The 12,986-nt window shown below is 37.8% G+C and overlaps 1 protein-coding gene across 1 annotated transcript; it reads left to right on the top strand.

The window, feature by feature from the left end:
- The first annotated feature begins 361 nt into the window (after positions 1 to 361).
- On the top strand, positions 362 to 2,046 carry LOC144702269 (peroxidase 50-like). The gene is made up of 4 exons (XM_078574242.1): positions 362 to 636; positions 707 to 907; positions 972 to 1,137; positions 1,555 to 2,046. Exons 1-4 carry the CDS (start codon positions 421 to 423, stop codon positions 1,959 to 1,961), a joined length of 990 nt encoding a protein of 329 aa, XP_078430368.1. The 5' UTR covers positions 362 to 420; the 3' UTR covers positions 1,962 to 2,046.
- Positions 2,047 to 12,986: the final 10,940 nt, after the last annotated feature.

Here is a 12,986-nt window from a genome sequence, read left to right as displayed (position 1 = left end):
CATGAAGCTTCCAAGGGGTAAAAAGGAATCGACGCTTGACTGAACGTAGAAGATAAAATTTCTATTCATATAGAAGATTGCAAGGACGTGCCTTGCGCTGCAGTGCATCGCCAAGTAGAATGTGGAAGATAGAGGGAAACAGCCGCAGACTGAATGGGCCCTCTCGAGGGTCCACAACGCCCACGTCTCCCTCGTTAGTCGTCAGCAACCTGGTTACCGGAAGATCTGGAGAGAACTCAACCTGCCCGGTCTCCTGCCGGAGCCTCCCAAACCCCCTTCCCCAATCAAATTCTCTTTCAAACGACAACTGGCAGAGCAAGCGGGTTAGACCCGCCTCCTATATATCCCATCTGTCCAGCTTCTTCTCCCTCCTTGAATTATTCTCTCCGAATTCCGAAAGACGTTATTCTAATATAGCCTATGGGTAAACTCGAGCAGGCAGCGGCGCTGCTAGCGGCGCTGATCGTCTGCTTCGCGCCTTTTCCAACGTCTGCGCAACTCCGGCAGAACTTCTACGCCAGTACATGCCCCGACTTGGAGAACATTGTGAGGGGCGTTGTTCAGACCAAATTCCGGCAGACCTTCGTCACCGTTCCCGCAACACTCAGGCTCTTCTTCCACGACTGCTTCGTCGAAGTAAGGAAAACCTTCTTCGGTGAATACCCAGCACGGCTCGTAAGGTGGGCGCTGACGTTTTCTCTTTCAGGGCTGCGACGCGTCTGTCATGGTGGCGTCGAGGGGCGGCAATACCGCTGAGAAAGACCACCCGGACAATCTATCTCTTGCTGGTGATGGGTTTGACACCGTGGTCAAGGCCAGGGCCGCCGTTGACGCCGTGCCTCAGTGCCGGAACAAGGTCTCTTGCGCAGACATCCTCGCTCTCGCCACGCGTGATGTTATTTCTCTGGTATGTGCGTTTTATCTGCTTACTTTCACCTCTTCTTCTAGCCGGGTTTAATGCCGGATTGCAGGCTGGCGGACCGTCGTACGCGGTAGAGCTGGGCAGGCTTGACGGTCTCCGTTCAACGGCAGCGAGCGTCAACGGGAAGCTCCCACAGCCCAATTTCAATCTCAATCAGCTCACTTCCATGTTCGCCGCCAACGGGCTCTCCCAACAAGACATGATCGCGCTCTCAGGTAACTCGCCCGTCCCCTCCTTCACCCGGGCCGTCACTTCCTCACGAACCAGCCCGATTAACCCAAACTTCACCCTTCGAACAAGCCACGTTAGATAATTGACCGATTTTGAGGCACTTCTTAAACGCGACGCGGTTGGACTGATCTAGACGTCGAATCGGCGGATTTGACGTCTGACTTGCATTCGTTTATTTACTATTCACGCTGCTTCGGAGTTAAGAAAAAAACGCTGCTTCGGAGTAGACCTTACCGAGAGCGACAGATTTTATTGATTAGCTCACGCGTTACAATCAGTGTCTAAAAAGACGGTATCAACTCCGCTGTTCTCCGTTTCCCTCTTTTCCTTTTCCTGTTATGTAAGATCAATCAACGTCGGGTGTTACTTGTCTGAACCGTCTTTCTTTTTCCCGGTTGCAGCGGCGCACACGCTAGGCTTCTCGCACTGTTCCAGGTTCGCGAATCGCATCTACGGCTTCAGCTCAAGCAACAAGATCGACCCGACGTTGAACAGCACGTACGCGAAGCAGCTTCAGGCGAGCTGCCCACGGAACGTGGACCCGTTAATCGCCATAGACATGGATCCGACAACTCCGAGGACATTCGATAATGCATACTACAAGAATCTTCAACAGGGAAAGGGGCTCTTCTCCTCGGATCAGATTCTCTTCACGGACGCCAGATCCCGACCCACTGTCAATGCCTGGGCTCAGAGCTCCGATCAGTTCAACCGGGCTTTTATCTCCGCCATTACCAAGCTCGGCCGCGTTGGGGTTAAGACTGGCTCCCGAGGGAACATCAGAGCTGCCTGTGACGTCCTTGGCTGAACGGATCTTGCTCCTCTTCTGTTCACCCCATCTTTTGTTGTGCCGAGCAATAAAATTTTAGTAAAATTGCATATTCTAGGAGTTATGATTTGACTGAAAAGCTTAGGTTATTGGCCCACAGCTCAGGATCAGCTGGCCGAGTCTACCTCCGTTTCCTCGCCGAAAAGTCATCGTCTTTGTTCAAAATACTAGTGAATTGCGTTTTATAATCTCATCATAATTAAGTGATCAAGAGTTAAGGAGGAAGACCCAGCTAGGAGAAAAATATCTGCAAAGTGTCCCTTGTCGATAGGTCGGTCCCATGCTGGGATCGTTTGCCACGTTGTGTTGCACTGTTGGTACGTGGACGGCGATAGAGGCCATGGTAGTCAGCCTCGAGGGGCGGCTTTCGACGGCGATCTCTTGGGGAGCCTCAGCGCGCCATTTGTAGGGCGGCGAGTCACCCGGGTACCTTCAAAGAGGAGTGGAAGAGAGTTTCTTCAGGCGATAGCGGAGAAGAAGACAACAGACGTCACTGCTCGATCTTGCTCTCTGTCTCGTCTTCCGCACGCTCTCTTCCTCGGGTTCTCTCCGGGACTGCGGAGCTTGAGAGATGGCGTTTCTGGATCGTTTGGACGCGGCTATGAGGAGAGCTTGGACCGTTATGGCTCTTCTACTGGGGGCTCGGAGGCGAGGTGAGACTCCTTTGTCTGATTCTGCATTGGGAGATGAGATTGTGGCTGAATGAAACACTTCCCTCGCAGGTCTGATGCAACTGAGGAAAGAGATCACAGCCTGCGAGTACGAAGACGTGCGAGTGATGTGGGAGATTCTGAGAAGAAAGGAAGAAGGTGGAAGATGCTCGCGGCTGAAGCCGGAGCCGTCCAAGGTTCGTCGGCGGAGATGGTATGCCTGCGGGTGGGTAGCCGAGGCTCCGCGTCGCTTGTGCAGTAGCTTCTAAGGATGTCCTTTTGTCCTGGTTCAGCTGGCTAGTGGGCTCTGAGGTAGCGGAGAAGGGGAGAATGGATGTCGCGACTTCTCTCTCGCTTCTCTTGGGCCCCCCGAAGCCTTATCCTCGCCTTCGGGTCCAGGTCTCTTTTGGTAGACTGTAAATATGTAGTTAGAAGGAAACTCGGACGTCCAAATCCCCCAGCCCATGGTCATCATCTTGTCTCAATAAGGAAAGCTCCTGCCGGGTTTGTCCCTTCCTTCGAAATTCTGCCCAATTTTCGAGTGGCCCGTAGCCGAAGATCTTGTTTTGAGCTACACCCTGGAGGGAAATGTTCACCTCCATTCTCGGTCATTTAATCAGATTAAATGCTCTCCAAAGTGGGACCTTTGGGAGAGCATTTTTCATGCTCTCTTAAGCTCCACGTTGGATTATCAAGTCAATTCATCTGAAGATGAATGTTGCGAAGTGAGTTTATCATCAGATTGAGACTCAGGAGACTTTAGGAGAGAAGTAAATACAAGGATTTCATGTTTTGAAGATAGTTAACGAAGGTTATCTAACCGTAAAAAACTCAATATTCATCTGAAGAATTCTGGTATGATGTCAATAAATATGAAGGTGCGACTATGGGAGAGAAGCCCCAAGTAATGAAGGTTACAAAGTCAGCGCAAATGAAGATTCATCTATAATAAACACAGTTCACAAGAACATTCAGTAGTTATTTAAGTTGTGGGGTGGTGGGCGGGGAGGGGTTGTTTAGGATTTACCTCCAGTGAGATAGTAGAGTCATTTTACAACCCTAGGCACAAGAGAAGTAAAGGTTTTATGATTTAGCATAGAAGGAAAGTTACGCAAAGTACAAGGATCGGGAGTGAACCTACGAAGAGATGAAACAAGCTCTTAAAGAAAATAGATTTTCAAATTTGAACTTTCAATTAAGTAAGAATTGACGCAGCCTTAGTGCAGGAACAGTGTAGAAACATGACTTGAATCTAGAAGCATTGCTCTACTTGAAGCAAGTAATTCTTGAATGCACAAGACTAACGTCTTCTGCCCTTGAGTCAAAAATATTTGAAGTACGATCATGGTAAGTTTGGATGCCTAAAATTTGGGAGGCCTCATTGAGATCCTTCATTTCAAAATCATCTCACAGGAATATGCTAATATCAATTCTCCCCAGTAGGAGATCGTCCATACGTGACTGGAAGATGTATTTGGTATTAAAATAGCGATTTTAATAGGAAATACCGAATAAGACATACTTTTAACCATGAGAAGATTCATTTTAATACCAATAAAATGACAATTTGGTGAAATTTGTGATAAAATTGGTCAGATGATTTTTGAAACCCATAGATTTATTTAAGTTACAAACCATTGAGTTTAGATCTCCCATTATGAAGTTTTCTAGTTCCCCATTTAGATCGGATCATCAATGTTTCTATTTAAAATTATTGTATTAACATCCATCAGATTTAGCTCGAGGCTAAAATAAGGTAGTAGTGTCATTATGATTCTAATAGAGTCATTCAAAGATTAGCAGAGATAATCCTCTACACAATCAACGCCATCACATTGTTTATTCTTTTGCAAAAAATTGTTTCTTCTATATTTTGTATTAGCTTTTTAATCCCCCTTGGTTTTAAATAATCATTTACATCCAATGTACTTTGACTTGACATAGCAATCACACTCCAATGATACATCTTTAAGGCATACAGTTCAAGCTAGGATAACCCTACATGATCTATTGAACAAAGATACCACACTCTAGGAATTTGCCAAAGGTCTTGGATGTTGTTCATCTGATCTGTCATGTAGGGCCTGTCACCACCATGATCTGATTCCATGATATGTATATGTTACTGAGTTTATTCTCAACCTTGGCCTTTTAAGTTTTTAAAATTTGAATGGATGTTGGTTTCTCACGTATAAGATATAGTGGGGCCTTTGAACAATTGCATCTGAATGTGATAAACTCTGGTTATGCCTCCAGCAATAGACCACAAATATCTCTGAATATTAATTATTAGATGTCTGAAGCTCGATGGCCTTTGTGATTTTTTTGCTATTTTGCTTTTACTTGATACACTTGACGGATGTTAAAATCCTGATTACCAATAGGACCGAGAAATCCATTCAATATAGATTGTCGATTCACTTATGAGAATGTGAATTATTTTTTCCTGCCATGATGTATTAGAATTATTAGTATTTAAATTCATATTTATACCTTTTGCAAATGTAGGCAAGATTATAGTAGACGAGGATATTACAATAAGGACATAGAGGCTACTATCCGATGCTAATGATCTAGTGAAAATTATATCTAATTAATAAAGATATCAAATTTACCATTTCTAAAAACACAGTTAATCCCCGATTTGTCTTTACTGTAAATAAAAACCAAGTTTTTCTTCTAAAAGATGATACAATGTAAGTCTCTTTCAAATCCAAGAGATGGCCACTCTTTAGAAACAGACTGAACATTTAAATTGCCACTAATTTTGCACCATTGGCATTTCCCTGTATTTGTATCTTTCTAAATAACCTTCCTTCCAAAAATGGAGGCAATCTTGCATAAGTACATTGTTATAAATTAGTGCACCAATATATATACAGCACGAGCTTGGTGGTATAAATGTGATATTATGTTTTGACCAAACTTGAGAAATTATTCTACCTTTCTTTATATGTAAATAAATATACTTTAGGTAGTTTTATTGGAAGTGGCCAACCTTAAAACAGTGGAAGCAAGTTAGGGGTTACCTCCCTTCGTTCATGGACCTTAAAAGGCAGATGAAGTCCGGCTTTTATTGACTTTGACCTTTTCTTTTCTTTGACATTTAGGTTATTATCAAGTTCACATTATGTTGTTGTTATTATCTCAAAATATTTTTATCCTGAATGCATAATAATATGAGATCATAAAAGTTCAGCATGTCACCTTTAATTATGCTCTACTGGTCATACTTCATAGACGAGCTCAGATTGAGATGCTAAGTAATTTATTTGGTATTTCCATAATATGTAATTATTATCTTCCCTGCAGATGATACCTAAAGGATTTCTTCTCCTAAATCATTGTCCCACCCATGCTTGAATGATGCCAACTTCCATAAATTCTATGTGCTTCAAGCAGCTACATTTTTAAATGTTGGGGCTCCTGAGAAAAAAAGATTACTCTCATAAGATAAATGAATTAAAAATATTCTACAACTCATTAGGATAGATCTGATGCGACATCACTGTTTTCATCTTTTGAAATAACATTAATTTGAAACAATTTGCACCAAGAAAACATGATGGCTCTCCAAATCATTTTCTCTCACTCAGCCTACTAATGCAGAAGTGATTCCAAGACAGTTCTTACATGAATATCGCTAAAAATATATAATATTATAGATGAGTAGAGGTGAGAGAGAGAGAAAGAGCGAAAGTCACCTTCAAAATTTTAGCCCAAAACTCTTGAATATTGGTCATAGTGTTTTGAAGTTGGAATAGTCTGACCCATTATTTTTTCTTTCTTTATTGATATCACACTGATTACTAGATTAATATCATAATTTGAAAACCTCATTTGAAAATTATATTTTTGGGATGATATTCTGATTTATATTTTTGGTATTTCATGGGATCTTACAATATCATATTTTTAAAGGCTAGATATCTAAGTGAGAATACTTTTATAATTTTTGACATCAAACTAGTTAAAAACATTATTTCCTATGTCAAAATTCAAATTTTTGAATTTATTGAAATCAAAATTTTATTTTAGAACTATTGGAGAGTTTTGTAAAAAACATTTAATACCAACCATCCATGTTGCACCATTTGGTTTACTTGAATATCAACTAAGTCACATTTTTCTGATGATTAGCAACTATAATCATTACGACAAGGCACCATTTTGGCATCACAAGTTTTGATTCCAAAAAAATAGACCCTCTATCCATGTAAATAGTCTCTCAAATCATGATATCTAACAGTCCAGAAAGAGTTTTGGGCTGAAATTCTGATGGTAACTCTCTCTCTCTCTCTCTCTCTCTCTCTCTCTCTCTCTCTCTCTCTCTCTCTCTCTCTCTCTCTCTCTCTCTCTCTCTCTCTATCTATCTATCTATCCATGTAAAAAATATTTTGTACTAGCTCCTATTTGACTTGTTAGTGATAAGCAAGGGAAGTCTTCAAAGAACATATAAGTAAGGATTTCAATACCTTTTATTAGGTGATTAATGGATGAGAGCAGTAATGTGTAGATTAAGAATAATATGAGAGGAGACTGATAACCAGGGAAAGTATAATAATGTATGAAATAAGGGTGATACGTCGAAGATGATAATGGATGGATAGAGTTGGATCGACAAATGAAGTTGGATAGATGTGGATTGATGAATATGAATATTATTATAGGTGGCGGTTGAGGAGATGATGGAAATATAAATGCAAAAATATTCACTATATATCTTTATATTCTTCTATGATTAATGCACTTTATGATAGTGGAAGAGCCCTTCCACTTTGCTTCCATCTTCTAAATTTGATCAATGACAGGCACCAAGAAAAAATGATTGATCTAAAAATCTCTTCTTACAGTCAGCTTACTAAATTAGGAGCAATTTCAAGATAAACTTCACATGGATAAAGATTTATATTTCTTTATCAGATGATATAAGTGGATAGAGGACAGAGAGAAGAAAATACCCTCAAACTTCTGCCCAAAATTCATTCTGGATAGTTAAATTTTGTGTATTCTCATACGTCAAAATTCCATTGAGACATTTTTTTGGAAAATCAAAAGGCCAAAAAATATTAAATAATTCCATGAAATATAATTTTATTTGATAAATATTGAAAATTACTTGTGACTTAGACATTTCTTTTTTATTTTAATTTCAAAAAAAACTTGATCACAGAATAATGTTCTTTGTGGATATGAAATTTTCCCACTTCGAAATTTGAAACTATGAAATTATAAAATCTATATCATAACTTATAAATTTAATGTATTTTTCTTAATATAATTTTTTAAAATTTAAAAAATATATTTTTAATTTAAAACTGTTTTAAAGAAATATACTGTTAGAAAGTAATATGAAAAAAATCATAATATCATTCATTGAATGAAAGTAATAATTTTAAGATTGATAAAATGGGTATAAAAGTATTCTGATGCAAGTAAAAATGGCAGTTTCATGATATTACTTTAATAATTACCATTTTATCATTGGTCATGTATTTAGTTATCATTGGACAGTGTGCATGTATAACTTAAGCCAAACCATAGGGGCATTGAGCCCATTACGTCCCCTTATTTTCTTCCCAGCCTCCTATTTTGGAAGAGCCACCCATCCCAATTTTCATTTCTTTTCAGCCAAGCGATGATAATTTGCTCGAGGTGTGTGGATTTTTTTCACTGTCGGTGACGCTGCCACTAATGGGGGAGCCATTGATGAAGATGAATCCACTGTCCAAAGAAGATGGATAGAATGGGGTGGGTATGGTTGACGTTATTTGTCTCCTTTCTGTCATTGTGAACTATGCCCTGTTGATAGGGCAACGATGAGGGAAACTAAAGAAACTGGCTGGAGGTATTTTCAAATGTATGATGGAATGAGTGAAAATGTAGCCACTATGATGGAGAGCATTTTAAGTAGTGCATCACCATAATTGACGTATTAAACAGGTCATCACTAGATCAACCACGGAGGATGTCCTTGGTGCTGCAGCTTCACAATGTAATTATTAGGAAGATATCTTATATCAATCTAGAAGGTGTTATCAGTGAGATTTTTTCCCTGTTTCTCTACTGTTGGATGAGAATTAAGACTTTAATTTGAAATTTAGTTAAAAACGACATCCGTGGCCAAAGATTTATCGAAGGGCACAATCTTGTTCTTCCAGAAAATTGAATGATGATCAGATTTTAATGAAACATATATACCTCTGTCAACTCATCAACTTACTAGGAGAAGGAATTTGATTTATCAAAGAAGTATCTAAAACCGTGTACAATATCTTGATTACCACTATTAAAAGTTGACATGTATCAAATAGCCATTATAAAATACTTGGTTCCAAGCAAAAATAATGTATGATTATAATTTCATGATTGATAGAATCCTTCAACGATTCGTGTAGTGGATGACTAAATGAATCATAACTGCATTTTAAAATAATTGAAAATCAATGATTGAATCACCTTTTCACAAATTGGATCCTCGATTCCTCAAGTGAGACATGTTGAGCTGTTCATGTATCCATCCTCTGGATGTATCCACACGGCCCTCAGCATGGTGAATCTCATACTCTATCCCAATAAACCCCTTTATTGGTCCATTATCATTCTTATGAAACTTTGATCCCAATGGGCGGGAAGGGTACCTAATTAGAGAATGGAGAAGATGGACGGGCGCTTGAAGTATTCTGTCATGTGTAAATTTTACTCAGGGTTTTCTCCTATTTATTCTTAAATTTTTCCATAAAAACTTGTTAATCTCCAAAATTACAATTTTTTTGTGATCTCTATGCCAGTATATCAGCCTAGTAAATAACTCGAATGCCACAAACAACCTTTATTGGCTAACCTTGTAAGTTAATTTATCAACATATAGATTAATTAATCAATAATGAGCTTAGCCCAATCAATAAATTTAGTTTCTACCCCATGGGGTGCCAAACTACACCTTGTTCTCTATAAAATACAAAAGATAACATTGACGTAATCATAAAATCTTAATGGCATTGCCAACCATGTACATAAAGTCTCTCATTTTCTTGATGATCCGAGGAAAAGTTATGGTATGCTAAATTTATATGTTGGGAAATCATCAAATTGCTCTTCTTTCATATTATACTACATTAGATAAGGACTTCATCACAATATTTTCCATGAGGTATATCCTCCTATAAATAAGGTGAATAATCCTATCTTGACCACACAATCATCTTGAACTTGAACTTCTTAGTGTATCTAAACAAAGATAGTTTTGAATTCCACATAAAGGAATTCGGGAATCACTCAAAACTCAATTGCCCTTCCAAAAGATTTCTTTGGTGTCTTTAATCTAAGGAGCACTTGCACACATGATTCTTATGTGGGCATAGGAACAAGTGCATGAAGTTTATTGTGTTGTCAAAATGGTTTTGTTTGCCCTTGGTAAGAGAATAGATAAACTAAAACAAAAGGATAAAATGAAATTCATATACAAGGCACTGGGGATATAAGAAAAATATTTTTTAAAGAATTTTCAGTCCATCAATCCTAACTAGGATTACTTATAAGGGTTTTATAGCTGATCATATTCTACATAGTTCCTAAATTTTCATGGAGATGAAGGATGACACATATGATATTATTGATGACAAATTGGGTTCATAGAAAAATTGATGAATTCATTTGTACCTTTGGAACAAACATGTGTGCCTTATGTTGGGTTCTGGTGCTTTGATTAAAGTCTATAAAATAATTTTCTCTCCAACGGAAACTGAAATCAATTCCGAATCAATCTCTTGATGCATCCAACCTTGAGTTGACTTGTGGGGAACTTGTTCCACCCTTTAATTTCTCAATTGGATATTTTTCTAAAGAAGGTGACATTTCCAACCTCTAGAAATTTCCACGTAATCAAGGTGATTTTCGATCTCCGCTTCCTCTTCTCCAACTCTCCTTGAAACCCTTCTAGATCTTCTCACCATGAAGACACTCTTCTTGTTGAAGGAATAAATGATAAGGAATATAGGGGAGGCCCAGATCTGGTTGGTGGAGTGTGTAAAAGTAGTGTCTCCTCCTATTTATACTTAATTTTCTTCATAAAAATCCTTTAAGCAAAACTATATCCTCTAATTCCCCAATAATATTATGTGTGTGACCCTCGAGTCCCACGTATCATTCTAGTTATTAAATTTTCCCGATAAAATTTTTTATCCAACCTCAATAAATAATTATATCATCATACAGATCAATTAACTAAGGATCCACAAACACAAATTGATGGGTTTAGTTTCCAACCCTTGGGGTGCCAAGAATCACCTTACATAGAGTAACCCTGAAACTCTCTCATGCCACCTTTACCATCATCTGTTATTGTGTCTATAATTTTCATCTGCGTGAGACTCTTGAATGACTAAGGGTTTGGTTAATCATCAAATCCTAATCTGTTATTCAGTTACTAATGAGGTGTAACGAGGATCATTGGAGTAAACCTTCTCTAATATCCTCTCTACCTAGCCTGGGATTTATTAGCATCATCTTACTTGAGTCAATCTCGTCCTATAGCAAGGGTGGCTATCTTGACTTAACCGCTCAATCACTTATGTGTATTTCTTACTGTATTTGAGTTAAGACTTATCTGAATCCCATGGTTATAGACTCGTAAACTGTAGTCAAAATATAGTCTTCCATCCACAACATGTCCTTGTTGTCTCAGTTCAACGTATCACTTATAAAACCGTGGCATTAATCAACCTAATTGACATTTAGGTATAATATCATTCATGGATTCATAGAGAAAAAATAAGTGAACTCTTTCTCCAAAGATCACCCCCTATATGTCTTTAGTGTCTCCACCCTAATGGCCACAAGATAAACTTACTTATCATCAGACTAGGATCAGATAGGGATATTCTATCTTTATAATTTAATGTCCATATAGGCAACCCATCGAATAAGAATATTCAAAAACTAGTGATCGATGTATTATGATATCATCATAATTCAATATGCCATTGCATACATTCATGAACTTCACTATAAACATCACATGAGAATAATAATGAATAAACATTCCTTTCAATGAACTTAAAAAGTATGGTGAAATGATTGGCTTAAAAGCCAAATAATGTTCATCATCTTGATACCTCACATGTTTTTGTCTCCACCTATCAATTATAGGATAAGTTTAACTGAACACAAATCTTATTGTGTGTCATAGATATACATAAAGTACAAGATTTTAGAAAAAACTTCCTTAAACATAAAAGAAAAAAGTTTTAATCGAGAAATGCCCATGTAATTCTCCCTTTGGGAAACCCCTACTTTTCATGTGCTTACTGAGCCACTCCCTCGGTGTGTGACTGCAATGATGAGAAGATCATTGCATTTATGGCAGCACTAATTACGAGGAAGATGAGAAGATCCAACATCCTGATGACAATGTGGATATGTCTAGAGGCAAGACATAAGTGGCTTGCGATGTTGGATCTTTTTTATGATTTTTGGTCATGGTAGAACCCAAAAACATAAGTACTAGTTTGTGTTAGTACTAGTTTGTGTATGATTTATATTCTTGTTTCTCATGATCAAATTCGACAATACTTGAAGATGCATGCAAATCAAGATTTTTCATTTGAAACACCATTTAAGCACTTCTGAATGTTTCCTCCTCTTTCATGTAGATTTTAAAATACTGAAAAACAAATTATGTGTTAACAATCCATGGATTCAAGAGAACCTAAAAAAGTTAACTTTGAAATGATTCTTTGAATGCATCTCTTTTAAATCATCCCACACGTTGATTATTTCATTTTTCTGAAATTTCACTATGTTCTCCTTTGTTCCCTGTAACATCTTCAATCCCAAATAAAAAGGCGCAACTATAGATGACATATATTATAAAGAAATCTTATTTTGAATAAAAATTCAACAATAATAAACCAAATATCCAAATGATGATCGTCGTGACAAGGTTGTTAATGGCAAGATTCTTAACTCATTATTATCATCATCTTAACTTCTTAATAATGCATCAACTTTAATGGATTTTGTTGATAAAGAGTTATAATTAATTATTTAAATGACCTTTACGTTCAACAGAAATTCAAAAATTATTAGCAGACAGCTCAAATAAATAATCTTCAGAAAGGTTGATGACAACAGAAATTCTATGGCACAATCTTGATCTCCCTGTAACTTCTTTAAAAATTCACCAAAAAATGTGACTCCTAGTTCTTTGGAACTAGGATGATGTTAGAAAAAACTAATGTTGACTTTGTTATTCTACAAGGCAACCTGTAAAGTTTTGCAGAAAGCCATATGTGATGATTTTCTTTGTAGTGTAATTTCTAATCATAAGGATAAAGAAGAGGTGATTGGAAAT

The sequence above is a fragment of the Wolffia australiana genome, chromosome 4 (assembly GCF_029677425.1).
Source record: "Wolffia australiana isolate 7733 chromosome 4, ASM2967742v1".
Taxonomy (NCBI): domain Eukaryota; kingdom Viridiplantae; phylum Streptophyta; class Magnoliopsida; order Alismatales; family Araceae; genus Wolffia; species Wolffia australiana.
Note: the sequence above shows the minus strand (reverse complement) of the source record. Positions and strands in the feature narration are given on the sequence as shown.

Coding starts and splice junctions, on each gene's coding strand:
- LOC144702269 (XM_078574242.1), top strand. CDS start 421: ATGGGTAAACTCGAGCAGGCAGCGGCGCTGCTAGCGGCGCTGATCGTC. Junction 637..706: donor TCCACGACTGCTTCGTCGAA/GTAAGGAAAACC, acceptor TTTCTCTTTCAG/GGCTGCGACGCGTCTGTCAT. Junction 1,138..1,554: donor AGACATGATCGCGCTCTCAG/GTAACTCGCCCG, acceptor TCCCGGTTGCAG/CGGCGCACACGCTAGGCTTC.